This window comes from Gossypium hirsutum, chromosome D05 (assembly GCF_007990345.1).
Source record: "Gossypium hirsutum isolate 1008001.06 chromosome D05, Gossypium_hirsutum_v2.1, whole genome shotgun sequence".
In the NCBI taxonomy this organism is placed as follows: domain Eukaryota; kingdom Viridiplantae; phylum Streptophyta; class Magnoliopsida; order Malvales; family Malvaceae; genus Gossypium; species Gossypium hirsutum.
Genome location: NC_053441.1, coordinates 65630496 through 65646714, shown reverse-complemented (window position 1 = coordinate 65646714; position 16219 = coordinate 65630496). Strand labels below are relative to the sequence as shown.

General features: G+C 33.0%; 2 protein-coding genes across 2 annotated transcripts; both read left to right on the top strand.

Annotated features, from left to right (window-relative positions):
- The first annotated feature begins 2363 nt into the window (after nt 1–2363).
- LOC107931726 (receptor-like protein Cf-9 homolog) lies at nt 2364–5842 on the top strand. Its single transcript, XM_016863661.2, has one exon. The coding sequence runs from the start codon at nt 2432–2434 to the stop codon at nt 5636–5638; it is 3207 nt and encodes a 1068-aa protein (XP_016719150.2). The 5' UTR covers nt 2364–2431; the 3' UTR covers nt 5639–5842.
- A 5988-nt stretch (nt 5843–11830) lies between these two features.
- Nucleotides 11831–13528, top strand: LOC121217325 (receptor-like protein 6). Its single transcript, XM_041092856.1, has one exon. The coding sequence runs from the start codon at nt 11831–11833 to the stop codon at nt 13526–13528; it is 1698 nt and encodes a 565-aa protein (XP_040948790.1).
- The last annotated feature ends 2691 nt before the right edge of the window (nt 13529–16219 follow it).

The window sequence follows — 16219 nt, the reverse complement described above, 5'->3', positions numbered from 1 at the left end:
TTGCCTCAATGGGACCACAGTAGCAGTAAGCATTGACATCTAAGAAAAAGAATGATGGTATGGATTTTGGATGCTGTACTTCATCATCTGTTTTTTCTGACTGTAATGTCCACTGACATATTTTCCTGATGTTTAGGTTCAATCTTTTATCTTCATGATCTCTAAAGGAGAGAATCACTATCTTACTTACTTGGAGGACACGTAGGAAGACAAGCGCGGGCAGATCTGGTGATGGAGGTTATTAATTTTCATTCAGTTGCCTTATGTTTCTTCAAAGTTTAAAATTTAGGCCATTAATTCAAATTATGTTTATTGAACTGAATTAATTAGTGGGAAAATAATATGGATATCATCACTTGATTGTATAGATAACACTATAATGATGCAATTCGGTTCGCTTTTGTTTTCAATGTTGTTGGTTTTTCTGCTTGTTGAGTGTGTGCTTGGCTTGGCTTTGGCTCTTGGCTTTGCATTGTGACTTTTTTATTTGGCTGAGTTATAATCCTTTACTTTTCAAAAATAAAAAATACATGTCCTCTTTTTTAATTTTTTCCAAATTTAATCTAGAACCAACTTTGGGTAAAGATTAAATAACTGGAAAATTGATGTAACAAAATCTCTCTCCTAGAAGTTTCCTGTTGATATATATATTCTTTTTCCTTTTTCTTGTTTGAATTTAAAGCCTATGGATGAATTAGAAATGCAATTTCCCCGGTAGTTTTCTTGCAAGTAATAGGAAATGACATAGGAAAATATGTTTGTTAGATAGTATTGTTCAACATATATAGGATACACATGTTTTCTATAATGCAATTTCCCCAGCATTCATGTTTTTGTTTTCCCTCAAGTAAACGTAGTCAATACTGCAAATGGTGTGGAAGTATTTTTTATTTGTGGCGCAAATGTCCAAAATTTCCACATTGCTTGTAAATTAAGTTTGGGAGAGAGAGATAGGAGGAAGCAACAGCAAGTGTGAAGTCAATAGACAATTGATAGTCTTAGTCTTGGTCTTTTTTTTGTCGAGTTAAAGTGTAGTCAATAGACAACTGATGGTCTTAGTCTTTGTTTGTGGAGTTAAAAGTATAGTCAATAGGCAATGGATAGTCTTAGTCTTAAGTCTTTTTTTGTCGAGTTAAAGTGTAGTCAATAGACAAGTGATAGTCTTAGTCTTTGTTTGTAGAGTTAAAAGTATAGTCAATAGACAATTGATAGTCTTCGTCTTAGTCTTTTTTTGTGGAGTTAAAGTATAGTCAATAGACAATTGATAGTTAAATCTGTAGTAGTCTTCTTCCTCTTTATTCTTTTGTGTGGAAAATAATTTGAGACCAAACTTGACGTGTTATAAGGAAGAAGTAGTTGTTGATCACTAACAACATGATGATTGTGGAAATACAAAAATTCTCATATATGTGTTGAATTCTGCATAATGTAAATGTTCCGCATTGCATGTGAATTCTGCAATAGACCAAACTTTACGTGTTATAGTCCTTTAAATTGAGTTAATGAAAAGTAACCATTCTTATCAAAATTAGTTATACTCTTAATTTATAACAAAGGAAAGAGTAATTTGAGTTTAACTCAAAGGTTAATATGTCATCAATTGGCGATGGGGTGGCGCTACCATGTCAACAATTATTGGTCATGTGGCATTGTCATGTCAACAAACAATGTTGGTGTGGTATCTGTTAACAACTACGTAGGTGTTGTCATTAGCTACTAAGGGTCAACATCAGCCTAGTAGGTGCTAGTTTTGTTAGTATTTTTCATTATTATTTTTGGATGATTTAACAAACCATATAAATTTCAAGACTAAAAGAGATAAAAAAAGGAAAAGTTAAAATAACTTTTTGTTTGTAAAATTAAAAAATACCAAATAAATCATTACGTCTTTTTAATTTTAATTTTATACTTGATTAAAAGAGAAATAATTAACGAATGAAAAATAACTATTCCCAAATAAATTTATCATAATTTATAACAAATGAGATTTTAGGTTTGAGTTATGAAATTATATATATATATATATAAGTATACATGTTTTTACGGAATCAGTGGATTAAATTTCCAACAATTTTCTTCCTCAAACGTAGCTGAATAGAGCACAATTTTGCTCTTTTGTGTGGAAAAGAATATCCACATTAATTAGCTTTGGTTGACAGGCAAGTGAATAGACACACACATTCTTTACATGTTCAAATGAAATACAAGATTTTGCTAAAAGAAAAGAATTCAGTTTTAAGAATGAAAAATATATGGAAAAAAGAAGACTTAAGTGGTTGTTGATGCTGGTGAAAAATACAAAAATTTTGAAAATCTAATATCCATAGCTTTTCAGCGTAAAAGAAAAGAAAGACTGTAACACCAATGTTGTGGTATTATTTGTTGCCTATAAATACCATTCCTATCCTTCATCTTCCTCTACAAACATAACATGGCCTCCTATCTCTTTCTCTGCCTATTAGTCTTCTTTCCCCATCTTTATGCTTCTTTTTCTTCTTCAGGATCTCACTCCTGCTCTTCGCTAATCCAGTTCAAGAATTCTTTTTCCATCACTCAGACAGATGCTGCTTCTTTTGATTGCGATGATCAATCTTATCCCAAGACAGATTCATGGAAGGAGGGTACAGATTGCTGCTCATGGGATGGGGTCACTTGTGACCACCTAAATGCTCATGTTATTGCCCTTGACTTGAGCTGCAGTTGGCTATATGGCAACTTCCCTTCCAATACCACTCTCTTCCTTCTTCCTCACCTTCAAAAACTCAACCTTGCCTACAATGATTTTAATCTTTCCAAAATTCCATCCGAGTTCGGTCAGTTTACAAGCCTATTCTACTTCAACCTTTCCCATACAGGGTTTGCAGGAGAAGTCCCATCCCAAGTCTCCCACCTGTCAAAATTGGTTTCACTTGATCTTTCTGGGATTGAGGAACAATTAACAATTGACAAATATGCTCTGGAGGGACTTGTTCACAACCTAACCGAGGTCAGACATCTGTTTTTGGATGAAATCAACATGTCTTCTGTTAATGCTCATGTCTTCATGAATCTATCCTCTTCTCTAAGGTCTCTCAGTCTTGGTGGTTGTGATTTGCAAGGAAAATTCCCAAAAAACATTTTTGATTTGCCAAACCTCAATCTCCTCAACTTGCGAAACAACCAAAACCTCAATCTTGATCCTTTGAAGTTCAATCGGAGCAGCAATCTTGAACATTTGGATCTGTCGTGGATGTCCTTCTCTACAGAATTCATTGATTCAGTTGATAATCTACAGGCCTTAAAGTACTTACGTCTATCAGGAAATTCTTTCATTCAAGGATTGTCTGTCTCAATCACAAATTTATCATCTTTGGAGCAATTGATAATTTTAGGCGCAAATTTTTTTGGAGGATTGCCTGACTCGGTGGGGAATCTTGTGTCCTTGAAGTTTTTAGGTATCTCCAAGTCCAACTTATCAGGACTGATTCCAAAATCACTGGGGAACCTCTTGCAACTCACTCGTTTAGACTTGTCGTGGAACCAATTGAGTGGACAAATTCCAAGATCATTGGGAAACCTCTTGCAACTCACTCATTTACACTTGTCGCAGAACCAATTGAGTGGACAAATTCCATTGTCATTGGGGAACCTCCTGCAACTCACTTCTTTAGACTTCTCGCAGAACCAACTGAGTGGACAAATTCCATTGTCAATTCTAAACCTAACGCAGCTGGAATTCTTGGAAATATCTAATAATTCATTAGAAGGTTCCATTCCAGATGAGGTAACCGCTTTTCCTAATCTAATACATTTAGACTTATCTGACAATTTACTCAATGGAACACTTCCGTCATGGTTGTATACTGCTCCCTCCTTAGAGGGTATGGATCTCTCTCAAAATCAATTCAGTGGGCATATCAAAGAATTCCAATCCAAATCACTAGAATATTTATATCTAGGAAATAATAAACTCCAAGGTCCTCTTCCATCTTCAAAATTCCAACTTCTCAATCTTAGCTGGCTCGATTTATCCTCAAATAATCTTAGTGGTGTCATAGAGTTTCGCATGTTCTCAAACCTTCCAAATCTACATCATCTCGACCTTTCATATAACAGCCTATCCTTAACATCTAATAGCTTATTTTTGTCATCTTGCAATCTTAGTGAATTCCCCCAATTTTTAAAAGGGCTTAAAAGTTTGGAATGGTTAGACCTCTCTTGCAACAAAATTGAAGGCAAGATTCCACAGTGGATGCAAGAGGTGGGGAATGGCTCTTTAACTTACTTAAATGTATCTCACAACTCTTTGACAGAAGTTGAGCACTTTCCATGGAAGTATATTGAAGTTCTTGACTTAAGCTCCAATTTGATCCGTGGAAATCTTCCGATTCCAGCTTCGACCATCAATGTCTTTTTGATCTCAAATAATAGTTTGAATGGAGTGGTCTCTTCTTTAATATGCAATGCCACTTATCTGCAAATTCTTGATTTGTCCCACAATTACTTGAGTGGAACAATTCCGCAATGTTTTGGAAATTTGAGCAACAGCCTTGAATTCTTGAATCTGAAGAAGAACAAGTTTTATGGGACGATTCCTCCAACATTTGCAAAGGGATGCCAACTGAGTAATCTCAACTTAAATGGAAATTTGTTAGAAGGGCCTTTGACACCATCCATCCTTAATTGTAGAGGTCTGGAAGTGCTAGATCTTGGTAACAACAAGATCAATGATACATTTCCTCATTGGTTGGGAAGTCTTCCACAGCTACAAGTTCTTGTATTGAAGTCAAATCATATGCATGGTTCCTTATGTGTCAATAGCTCCAAGTCTAGCCCTTTTTTCTCTAAAATCCAAATTTTTGATCTCTCAAGTAATTGTTTTTCTGGGCCCCTACCAGTGAGATACATCAACAGCTTCAAGGCTATCATAAATCCAGAGAAGATTGGGAGTACAATGTCGTACATGGGGGTATATGCTGAGAGAGCTAGTGGCTTCTATACCTATTCCATTGGAATTGTTATGAAAGGACAAGATAGGGAATTGGTGAAAATTTTCACCATGTGGATGATCCTTGATCTATCAAACAATCAGTTTGAAGGGGGTATTCCAAAGGTTATTGGGAAACTTAACTTACTGAAAGGGCTCAACCTTTCTCATAATAACCTTAATGGTGGTATCCCCACCTCAATAGGGAATTTGACAAGTCTTGAATGGTTGGACCTATCTTCAAACAGGTTGTCTGGGACGATTCCAAATAGACTGGCAGATCTGCCATTTCTTTCGTCCTTAAATGTTTCTGAAAATCAACTCCATGGTCAGATTCCTCAAGGCAAACAATTCAACACATTTGGAAATGATTCATATGAAGGGAATAAGGGACTGTGTGGGTTTCCGGTCTCGAAAGGTTGCAACATCATTGAGCCAGCACCTCCAAATGTGCTTGAAAAAGATGGCTCAAAATCAAACATTGCTTTTGGTTGGAAAGTGGTGTTGATAGGTTATGGATGCGGAGTGGTGTTCGGAATGTCCATGGGATATGTTGTTTTCCAAACTGGTAAGCCGAAATGGTTGGTGAATTTGGTTGAAAACCAACAAGAGGCGAGGGGAAGAAGAAAGTCAAAGAAAGGCAATCGAAGCAATAGACGAAGAAGGATCTAATTACTGCAAATGATGTTCAAGAATTAGTGTTGTATTTTCATAATTTCTTGTTCTGTAGACCGTTTTGCCTATGGTGACGGGTTGCATCGGTGTGTCTCTGTCTTTATTATTGTACCAATTCCTCTGTCTTTGATTGCATTTCGTACTATCTGTAATGGTTTGTTTGAGTGTAACATTTTGTATGGTGGTGTTGTTTATGTCTTCTTTCATGACTTTCAATTTAGTCTCGATAATCATTGCTACTGCACAGTAAAGGAGAAAGGAGAACAAAATGGTTCAATGATCTGTGTTGTATTTTCATAATTTTTTTACAAGTTAGCAGTAAAAGGTTTGGTTATATGGAGAAAGTAATAATATATAGCAGAGTTGAAGGAATGATATAATGAATTGAAACATGGAACAATGCAGAGTGTAAAAGGGTACATATAGGTTGCTTTAATTGCTAAAATGGAAATAGTAATATTCACTCCAATTTAACCAAAATTAATCATATTCCAAATTGAACTTATCAGAATTCCAAGGTAACAAAACTGATTTATATAATATACAGAAATTAAGACATGTTTTCTTTTCTTTTACTAAATTTAATTTAGAGCCAACTTTGTGTAAAGACTTGGGAAATTGAATTAGCAAAATTTCTTTCCATGTAGTTTTTTCTCCTATTTCTTGTCTGAATTTAAAGCAATACAAAATTTTGTGGCAAGTAATAGAAAATGACAGTCAATTCATTCCAAGCAATACAAAATTTGCAGTGGAATTCATATCTTTTAGGTAGCTTCATTGAAATTTTAGGGGTGTTTAGAAATCAATAGTAATTAAATTTTGATGTAATTACATATTTATGACATATTTGCTTAACCATTATAATTTATATATTTTTGTTAATTAAGAGTTTACACTTTTTAATTTTTAAGGAAATAATTGAAAATTAGAAGAATTACGTGAATAATTAACATTAATTATTTTCAAAATTTATTATGAGAGGTTATAATCACTACCTAATAATTACAATTTCTTGCAATTATTTGTACCACCTTAAATATAATCAATTTTGATATTTATATCAAGACGTGTTTTTTTACCGCTTAATTTATTAACAGTAAAAGTTGGATAATATAATTTGATGAAATTAAGTTCATGACTTGTATAAAATTTGTGCTAAATTAATTAATTAAAAAGTTAAATTTCTAAAAATAACCTCTAATCTTAAATTCTAATTTCATAATTATTTTATTTCATGATTTCAAATAATTCAATCATTTAATTTTATATATGTTTCAAGATGACCAACCTTCAGTATTCGTGAAACCAACCACAAAATTAAGGTGTCATGCTCAAATTTCATTTTGTTGTCAAGTCCACATTTCCCAGTCAGGAGGAAAACAAATTAAATGAAATCATTAATCAAGATAGCTACATGGCATTAACAGAGTAGTTATTTTTAATTTTTAAGGAAATAATTGAAAATTAGAATTACGTGAATAATTAACATTAATTATTTTCAAAATTTATTATGAGAGGTTATGGAGAGGACTTTACATAAAAGGAAATGAGCTTGATGTGTGTCCATATAGAATGATGCCTCTATTACTTAATTATGATGGTGGTAGATATATAATGAGTTTTATTGAAATGTGATAGGTGGTATCTTGAAATATCGCCATATTTTAAAATATACTTATAGAGGTATAATAATTTTTCCCTAATTGATGGAAATTTATAAAGTGATCCTCTTGAAAATAAATAAGTTTATGTTCTTGTAGTATGGTGAGCACGTAATGCATTTAGTTTTGATGATTAAATTTGAGGAGGCAAGTTGGAGAGACAAACGTTAATAATTGAGATTGAGAAGATAAATTGAAGAATCGAGCTAAACGAGGCAAATCTTTGAAATGATTTTGGCTTTTATAGGCTTGGCGATCCCTATATGGCAAATGACAATTTTGGTTTGGCGAAATAAAATGCTGAATTTGGTATAGTTGACCTAAACAAGTGAATAAGACACCTTAAAGGTGAATTATAGAATATGATTATGTTGTTAATAGTAAAGAGATAACTGCTGCTCCCTACACAAGTGAGATAAGTCGAAGGCTTCCTTGGATCTTAAATTGGCATCCCTATTGGGTCTTTAGGTAGGACATTGTCCAATACTCTATTCAAACACCTTTTCAGCATAGATAAATTGTCACTTTTAGTGGCTCTTCACAACATCTATGGTGTGAACATTATTATCAACCTTCCCGAAAGTATAACTTAATTATTATAACAAATATCATTAATTTAAACTCACATAATTAAAATAAAATAATTAATATCTAAATTAATCTCTTGTTGTGGACCTTGCTTTCTGAAGAGGATAAATGAAAGTGTGGGATCTTGTGAATTTTTGTATTGGACTTGGGAAAAGTGAAAGTCTTTTAAAAGTGGATTCTTTCATGAATCTTTTTCTCCTTTCAAGTTTGGTTTGGTAAAAGGCTTGAAAATCTTAATTTAATTATGCAATTGATTCACAAATTTATTTTAGTTATTTATTATAAGGTAAACTACACCTCAAGTACTAATCTATTAGAAAATTTATGTTCTGGTCACTTAACTTTAGAATATTATAAAATTCATATCTTTTAGGTAGCTTCATTGAGGGTATAAATAAGTTAGAATTTGCAGTCTTAATTTGTGTGGAATTGATATGAATGTAGTGGATGCTGCAAATTGTTGTTGATTTGTGTGGAATGACTGGACATTCTTCTGCAATTGTTAGAAATTGGTGTTGTTATTATGGACTATGGAGTTCAAAGGTCAATATTTGATGCTTGCAGATTTGACGTGGAATGTAGATGAAGTACTGAAGGCTGTTTTAACTTTTGTCTTATAATGTGACCAATATTATTTTAGCTGTTGCTTGTGAAATGTTGAAATAGTAAGTTTATATTCCTTGATTAATAAAAAGTGAGATGGAGATAGTCAAAATTTAATTGGTGGATCACATGTCCTGTATTTTGTCAAGTTAAAGGGAGTGAATAGAGCGCCGTTTTCTTCTGCGTGGAAAATAAGTTGGCATTATGACAAATTCCACATTCATACATGTAAAGGAAGCAAGACCAAGTCAATATACTTTGTAATCTCATCAATTCTTCTTCTTTCTTTAGGGAGTTCAAATGAAATACAAATTTTTGGTAAATCAACTCTTCATTTTTATGGATAAAAATTATATGGTAAAAAGGAAGTGGTGTTAATAATAATAATAATAATAATAATAAAAGATTAACAATAGAACACTAATAAAGCAATGTAGTCTATGATCTGCACAATATATTACTACAAATGTACTGTACAGAATATTGAAAGAAAACTAATAAAGAAGTTCGAAATTTTAACAATGTTCCGCAAATTATGTTTATGATCTGCTGTAAATTGATATGTTAAATTAGGCTCTCCATCACACTTAAAAGCTTATTTTCAAGCAATTTAGATATCTTTGTTGTTTTTTTATTTAGTTTTTGTTCTTTATATTAATAAATGATTAGTGTGCATTTTGATACTATTTTGAGACCTGAGATGGCCAAATGGCACCCGGGGAATCTGATGAGGCTCGTGAGTGATGCAGATGGCTCAGAAGGAGCGAAAGTGTCACCTAGAAAGAGGGTATCGCATATCAAAGCATGAAAGTCGTAATACCCATAACAATGTTAAAAACAAGGAAAATTGAGCCATCAATAGTGTTATCGTGATACTGGTTATAAGGTATCGTGATACTGGTTATAAGGTATCGCGATACCCAAAACTCCCAAGGATCCCCAAGACTGTTGTAGATATCATGATACCAAACTTTGGGTATCACAATACCATTGATGAGAGGAGACAAAATATAACTGTAGGGTTAATCCTTTTCCAACATGTCCCCTAACCAAAATTAGACGATCAAGGACAATTTGATCACTATTTTCGGATCTGTAATTTGCTAGAAAGGGGAAAAAATTGGCTGAACAAAAGGCACACTTAACATTTCATGGTTTTCAATTTTTCTCTTTATTTGAAAACAAATGGAATTTAATTTGAAAATTTTAAGATTTTTTTAAATAATAAAAATTTGCATTAGTTTAAAAAATTTTAGTTTTAATTTTAGGATATCTTTAGATTTATACATATTTAATTATTTTTATATTTTTTAGATTTAAATGAAGTTGCATATGTATGCACATTAGCAAAGTTAATAGATATTAATTTTTTCATCTGATAAACAATGTAAGTTTAAGGGTTATTTGATAAATAATGTAGGTTTAAGGGCTAAAAAAGATGAAAAATTAAATTAAGGGCTAAAATAACTTTTTTTTCATTATAAAGCTAAGAGTGAAATGAGTTTTTGGGAAAATTATTCAACATACATGCCTTCAATTTTATGCAATAAAATAAATGAATATAGGCCACACATGCTTTGAATTTTTAAGTAGTGCACAATTTTGTTCTTTTGTGTGCAAATTTCTACATTGCTTGACAGCCATTCATACTAAGGGTACGTTTGGTTCACTGTAATAGAATAGAGTTGTAATCAGTAATTCAATTGTTTGTTTGAATGGAATGGAATAGAACTGTAATAGTATTCTTGTGTTTGGTTGAATAGAATGATGTTGTAACAGCATAAGGAAAAAAACTAAAATGACTAGAATACCCTTAGCAGATTTTTTTAGGTAGATGATTATTGTTATTAAATTTTAATAAGATTATTATTAAAAATAATTTAATAAAAATAATAAATAATGTAACAAAATAATAATTATTAAATATAATTTAATAAAATTCTTAACATAATTACTATTATATGAATTTACTAAAATCATAATATATAATACTATAAAAATAATATATAATCTACATTATTATTTTTAAACTGCAATACATAGTTAATGTGTTAAAATATCATTAGTAAAACAAATAATTTAATTATTCTACAATGAAATATTAGATATTAGAAGTGATAAATAACTTAAGTATAGTCAATCTGTAGCAGTCTCCTTCCTCTTTATTCTTTTGTCTGGAAAAGTATTTGGGGCCAATCTTGACGTGTTATAAGGAATAAGACTTTGTAATCTCATGAATGTTAATAATTTTACCTCTTTGGTAAAAAAAAAAGTAATCAATTTTATGAATGAAAAATATATGGTACAAAGAAGTAGTTGTTGATCACGAACAACATGATGATTGTGGAAATACAAAAATTCCAATATATGTGTCGAATTCTGCATAATGTAAATGTCCCGCATTGCATGTGAATTCTGCAATAGACCAAACTTTACTTGTTGTAACCCTTTAAACTGAGTTAATGAAAAGTAATCTTTCTTATCAAAATTAGTTATACTCTTAATTTATAACAAAGGAAAGAGCAATTTGAGTTTAACTCAAAGGTTAATATGTCACCAATGGGCGATAGCGTGTCACTACCATGTCGGTGATTATTGATCATATGGCATTGTCACGTCAACAAACAGTGTTAGTCTTTTTCATCATTTTTTTTGGGTGATTTAAAAGAGAGAAAAAAAAATGAAAAGCTAAAATGACTTTTTGTTTGTAAAGTTAAAAAATGACAAATAAATCATTATGTCTTTTTAGTTTTAATTTTTTACTCGATTAAAAGAGAAATAATTAGCGAATGAAAAATAGCAATTCCAAAGAAATTTATCAGAATTTATAACAAATGAGATTTTAGATTTGAATTATGAGGTTATATAAGTATACACATTTTTTATGGAATCAGTGGATTAAATTTCCCAGCAATCTTCTTCCTCAAACATAATGAATAGAGCACAATTTTGTTCTTTTGGGTGGAAAAGAATTTCCACATTAATTAGCTTTGGTTGATAGGCAAGTGAATACATACACACATTCTTTACGTGTTATAGAGAAGAACGCTAAATCAATCTACTTTGTAATCTCATTAATCTTAAATTTTTTAGTTGTTTAGGGAGACCAAATTATATACAAGATTTTGCGAAAAGAAAGCATCCAATTTTAAGAATGAAAAATATATGGTAAAAAGAAGACTAAGTGGTTGTTGATGATTGTGAAAAATACAAAAATTTTGAAAATCTAACGTTCATAGCTTCTCAATGTAAAAGAAAAAAAAGACTGTAACACTGCGGTATTATTTGTTGCCTGTAAATACCATTCCTATCCTTCATCTTCCTCTACAGACATAACATGGCCCCCTATCTCTTCCTCTGCCTATTCCTCTTCTTTCCCCATCTTTATGCTTCTTTTTCTTCTTCTGGATCTCACTCCTGCTCTTCACTAATCCAGTTTAAGGACTCTTTTTCCATAACAGAGGATGCTTCTTATTGCAATGGGATTGCTGGGCTTAAATCTTATCCCAAGACAAATTCATGGAAGGAGGGTACAGATTGCTGCTCATGGGATGGGGTCACTTGTGACCACCTAAATGCTCATGTTATTGCCCTTGACTTGAGCTGCAGTTGGCTATATGGCAACTTCCCTTCCAATTCCACTCTCTTCCTTCTTCCTCACCTTCAAAAACTCAACCTTGCCTACAATGAGTTTAATCTTTCCGAAATTCCATCCGAGTTAGGTCGGTTTACAAGCCTACTCTACCTCGACCTTTCCAGTACAGGGTTTGTAGGAGACAAACATGCTCTGGAGGGACTTGTTCAAAACCTAACCGAGGTCAGACATCTGTTTTTGGATGGAATGGAGATGGCTTCTGTTAATGCTCATGTCTTCATGAATCTATCCTCTTCTCTAAGGTCTCTCAGTCTTGCTGGTTGTGATTTGCAAGGAAAATTCCCAAAAAACATTTTTGATTTGCCAAACCTCAATCTCCTCAACTTGGGAGACAACCAAAACCTCAATCTTGATCCTTTGAAGTTGAATCGGAGCAGCAATCTTGAACATTTGGATCTGTCATGGACGTCCTTCTCTACAGAATTCATTGATTCAGTTGATAATCTACAGGCCTTAAAGTACTTAGATCTATCAGGAAATTCTTTCTTTCAAGGATTGTCTGTCTCAATCACAAATTTATCATGTTTGGAGCAATTGATAATTTCAGGCGCAAATTTTTTTGGAGGATTGCCAGACTCGGTGGGTAATCTTGTGTCCTTGAAGTTTTTAGATCTCTCCTATTCCAACTTATCAGGACCGGTTCCAAAATCACTGGGGAATCTCTTGCAACTCACTCATTTAGACTTATCCGGGAACCAGTTGAGTGGACAAATTCCAAGATCATTGGGGAACCTCTTGCAACTCACTTATTTAGGCTTGTGGCAAAACCAATTGAGTGGACAAATTCCAAGATCATTGGGGAACCTCTTGCAACTCACTTATTTAGGCTTGTGGCAGAACCAATTGAATGGACAAATTCCATTGTCAATTCTAAACCTAACGCAGCTGGAATACTTGAGAATAGCTGAAAATGCATTAAAAGGTTCTATTCCAGATGAGGTAACCGCTTTTCCTAATCTAATATCTTTAGACTTAACTAACAATTTACTCAGTGGAGCACTTCCATCATGGTTGTATACTTCTCCCTCCTTAAAGGATATAAAACTCTCTCAAAATCAATTCAGTGGGCATATCAAGGAATTCCAATCCAAATCACTAGAATTGATAGAGTTACAGAATAATAAACTCCAAGGTCCTCTTCCATCTTCAATATTCCAATTTCTCAATCTTACCAAGCTCAATTTATCCTCAAATAATCTTACTGGTGTCATAGCGTTTAGCATGTTCTCAAACCTTCCAAATCTCGAATATCTTGACCTTTCATATAACAGCCTATCCTTAACATCTAATACTACTTCTTCTGTTAATCTTACAAGCTTATTTTTGTCATCTTGCAATCTTAGTGAATTCCCCCAATTTTTAAAAGGGCTTAAAGTTTGAAAAGCTTGGACCTCTCTTACAACAGAATTGAAGGCAAGATTCCACGGTGGATGCAAGAGGTGGGGAATGACTCTTTGACTTACTTAAACGTATCTCACAACTCTTTGACAGAAGTTGAGCACTTTCCATGGAAGAATATTGAAGTTCTTGACTTAAGCTCCAATTTGATCAGTGGAAATCTTCCGATTCCAGCTTCGACCATCAATGTCTTTTTGATCTCTAATAATAGTTTCAATGGAGAGGTCTCTTCTTTAATATGCAATGCCGCTTTTCTTGAAATTCTTGATTTGTCCCACAATAACTTGAGTGGAACAATTCTACAATGTTTTGGAAATTTGAGCAACAGCCTTCTATTCTTGAATCTGAAGAAGAATAAGTTCTATGGGACGATTCCTCCAACATTTGCAATGGGATGCCAATTGAGTAATTTCAACTTAAATGGAAATCTGTTAGAAGGGCCTTTGAAACCATCCATCCTTAATTGTAATGGTCTGGAAGTACTAGATCTTGGTAACAACAAGATCAATGATACATTTCCTCATTGGTTGGGAAGTCTTCCACAGCTACAAGTTCTTGTATTGAAGTCAAATCAATTGCATGGTTCCTTATGTGTCAATAGCTCCAAGTCTATCCCTTTTTTCTCTAAAATCCAAATTTTTGATCTCTCAAGTAATTATTTTTCTGGACCCCTACCAGTGAGATACATCAACAGCTTCAAGGCTATCATAAATGTAGAGAAGATTGGTAGTACAGTGTCGTACATGGGGGTGAATGATGATGGAGGTGACTTCTATACCTATTCCATTGGAATTGTTATGAAAGGACAAGATAGGGAATTGGTGAAAATTTTCACCATGTGGATGATCGTTGATCTATCAAACAATCAGTTTGAAGGGGGTATTCCAAAGGTTATTGGGAAGCTTAACTTACTGAAAGGGCTCAACGTTTCTCATAATAACCTTAATGGTAATATCCCCACCTCAATAGGGAATTTGACAAGTCTTGAATGGTTGGACCTATCTTCAAACAGGTTGTCTGGGACGATTCCGAATAGATTGGCAGATCTGCCATTTCTTTCGTCCTTAAATGTTTCTGAAAATCAACTCCATGGTCAGATTCCTCAAGGCAAACAATTCAACACATTTGGAAATGATTCATATGAAGGAAATAAGGGACTGTGTGGGTTTCCGGTCTCGAAAGGTTGCAACATCATTGAGCCAGCACCTCCAAATGTGCTTGAAAAAGATGGCTCAAAATCAAACATTGCTTTTGGTTGGAAAGTGGTGTTGATAGGTTATGGATGCGGAGTAGTGTTCGGAATGTTTGTGGGATATTTTGTTTTCCAAACTGGAAAGCCGAAATGGTTGGTGAATTTGGTTGAAAACCAACATGAGAGGAGGCGAAGAAGAAAGTCAAAGGAAGGCAATCGCAGCAGTAGATGAAGAAGGATCTAATTACTGCAAATGATGTTCAAGAATTAGTGCTGTATTTTCATAATTTCTTGTTTGTAGACCGTTTTGCCTATGGTGAAGGGTTGCATTGGTATGTGTCTGTCTTTATTATTATACCAATTCCTCTGTCTTTCATTGCATTTCGTACTATCTGTAATGGTTTGTTTGAATGTGACATTTTGTATGGTGGTGTTGTTTATGTCTTCTTTCATGGATTTCAATTTAGTCTCAATAATCATTTCAATTTATTTGATTGGCCGATTCAACCCATTCATAAATTAACCAATTTAATCTTTTATTCTAAATTGATACCATAATCAATTTCTCATCCACTTAGATAGTAAGCATCTAAAATATAAAACCTAGACTAGTGGGGTTATGCTTTTCTATTTTTAATCTAAAAGTAATTTAGCATAGGATGCATGCAATTATTAGGATGGAAGAATTTGGACTTGACCCATAATGCGACTGTTTCTTTACAATATATAATTATTACTAAAATTGATTTTGGGGGACCTTATCACCACCACCACACACCCCCTGACTCATAAAATCACTGTTAATAGTGTGGCTAAGTGCATTTAGACAAAAAAAAAAAAATGGGCATATCCTTAGCTTATAGTGCTTACAAACATTCATATGCATCATTTGAATCCCAACCTTAACTTCATTTATTTATATTACTTGCATGATTGATATGATATATATTGGCATGCATTAATTAATTGGATTCTTCTACAATCCATTATAAATATATATACCATAATGACTCATTTAACTTTTTAATTTATAAAAAAATTACTTATTTAATTTTCTTCACTTTTAACTTTTGAACTTGTATTGTTATCTTGCTCAACAAAATGTCTGTAGGAACTAAGAAAACAGAATGAGAAATTTTGACAGAAACTTAAGCATAAAGCATTGTTATCTTGCTCAACAAACAAAACAAAAACAGCAAGAGCTTCGTGAATAGAAATGCTTAGGTAAAGACCAAATGAAGAAGAATTTTCTGAAAGATTTCTTTACATTTGAATGAAGGCACAATTGCATTACATATACCAAGCAATCAGCTGGTCAAAAATAAGAAAATGTTACCTAAACACATACCTAACTCCACTAAGTGGCTTACTAACTTGATAAACATTGCTTGTACACTTGGTAAAGCTGATTTATCAATCTATCAGCACCTAATTACATCAAGCATATCAACAACTTAGTTCATATCTAACTAAGTAATAAA

Bases quoted from the DNA above. Each gene is read 5' to 3' on its own strand.
- LOC107931726 (XM_016863661.2), top strand. From the start codon at position 2,432: ATGGCCTCCTATCTCTTTCTCTGCCTATTAGTCTTCTTTCCCCATCTT.
- LOC121217325 (XM_041092856.1), top strand. From the start codon at position 11,831: ATGGCCCCCTATCTCTTCCTCTGCCTATTCCTCTTCTTTCCCCATCTT.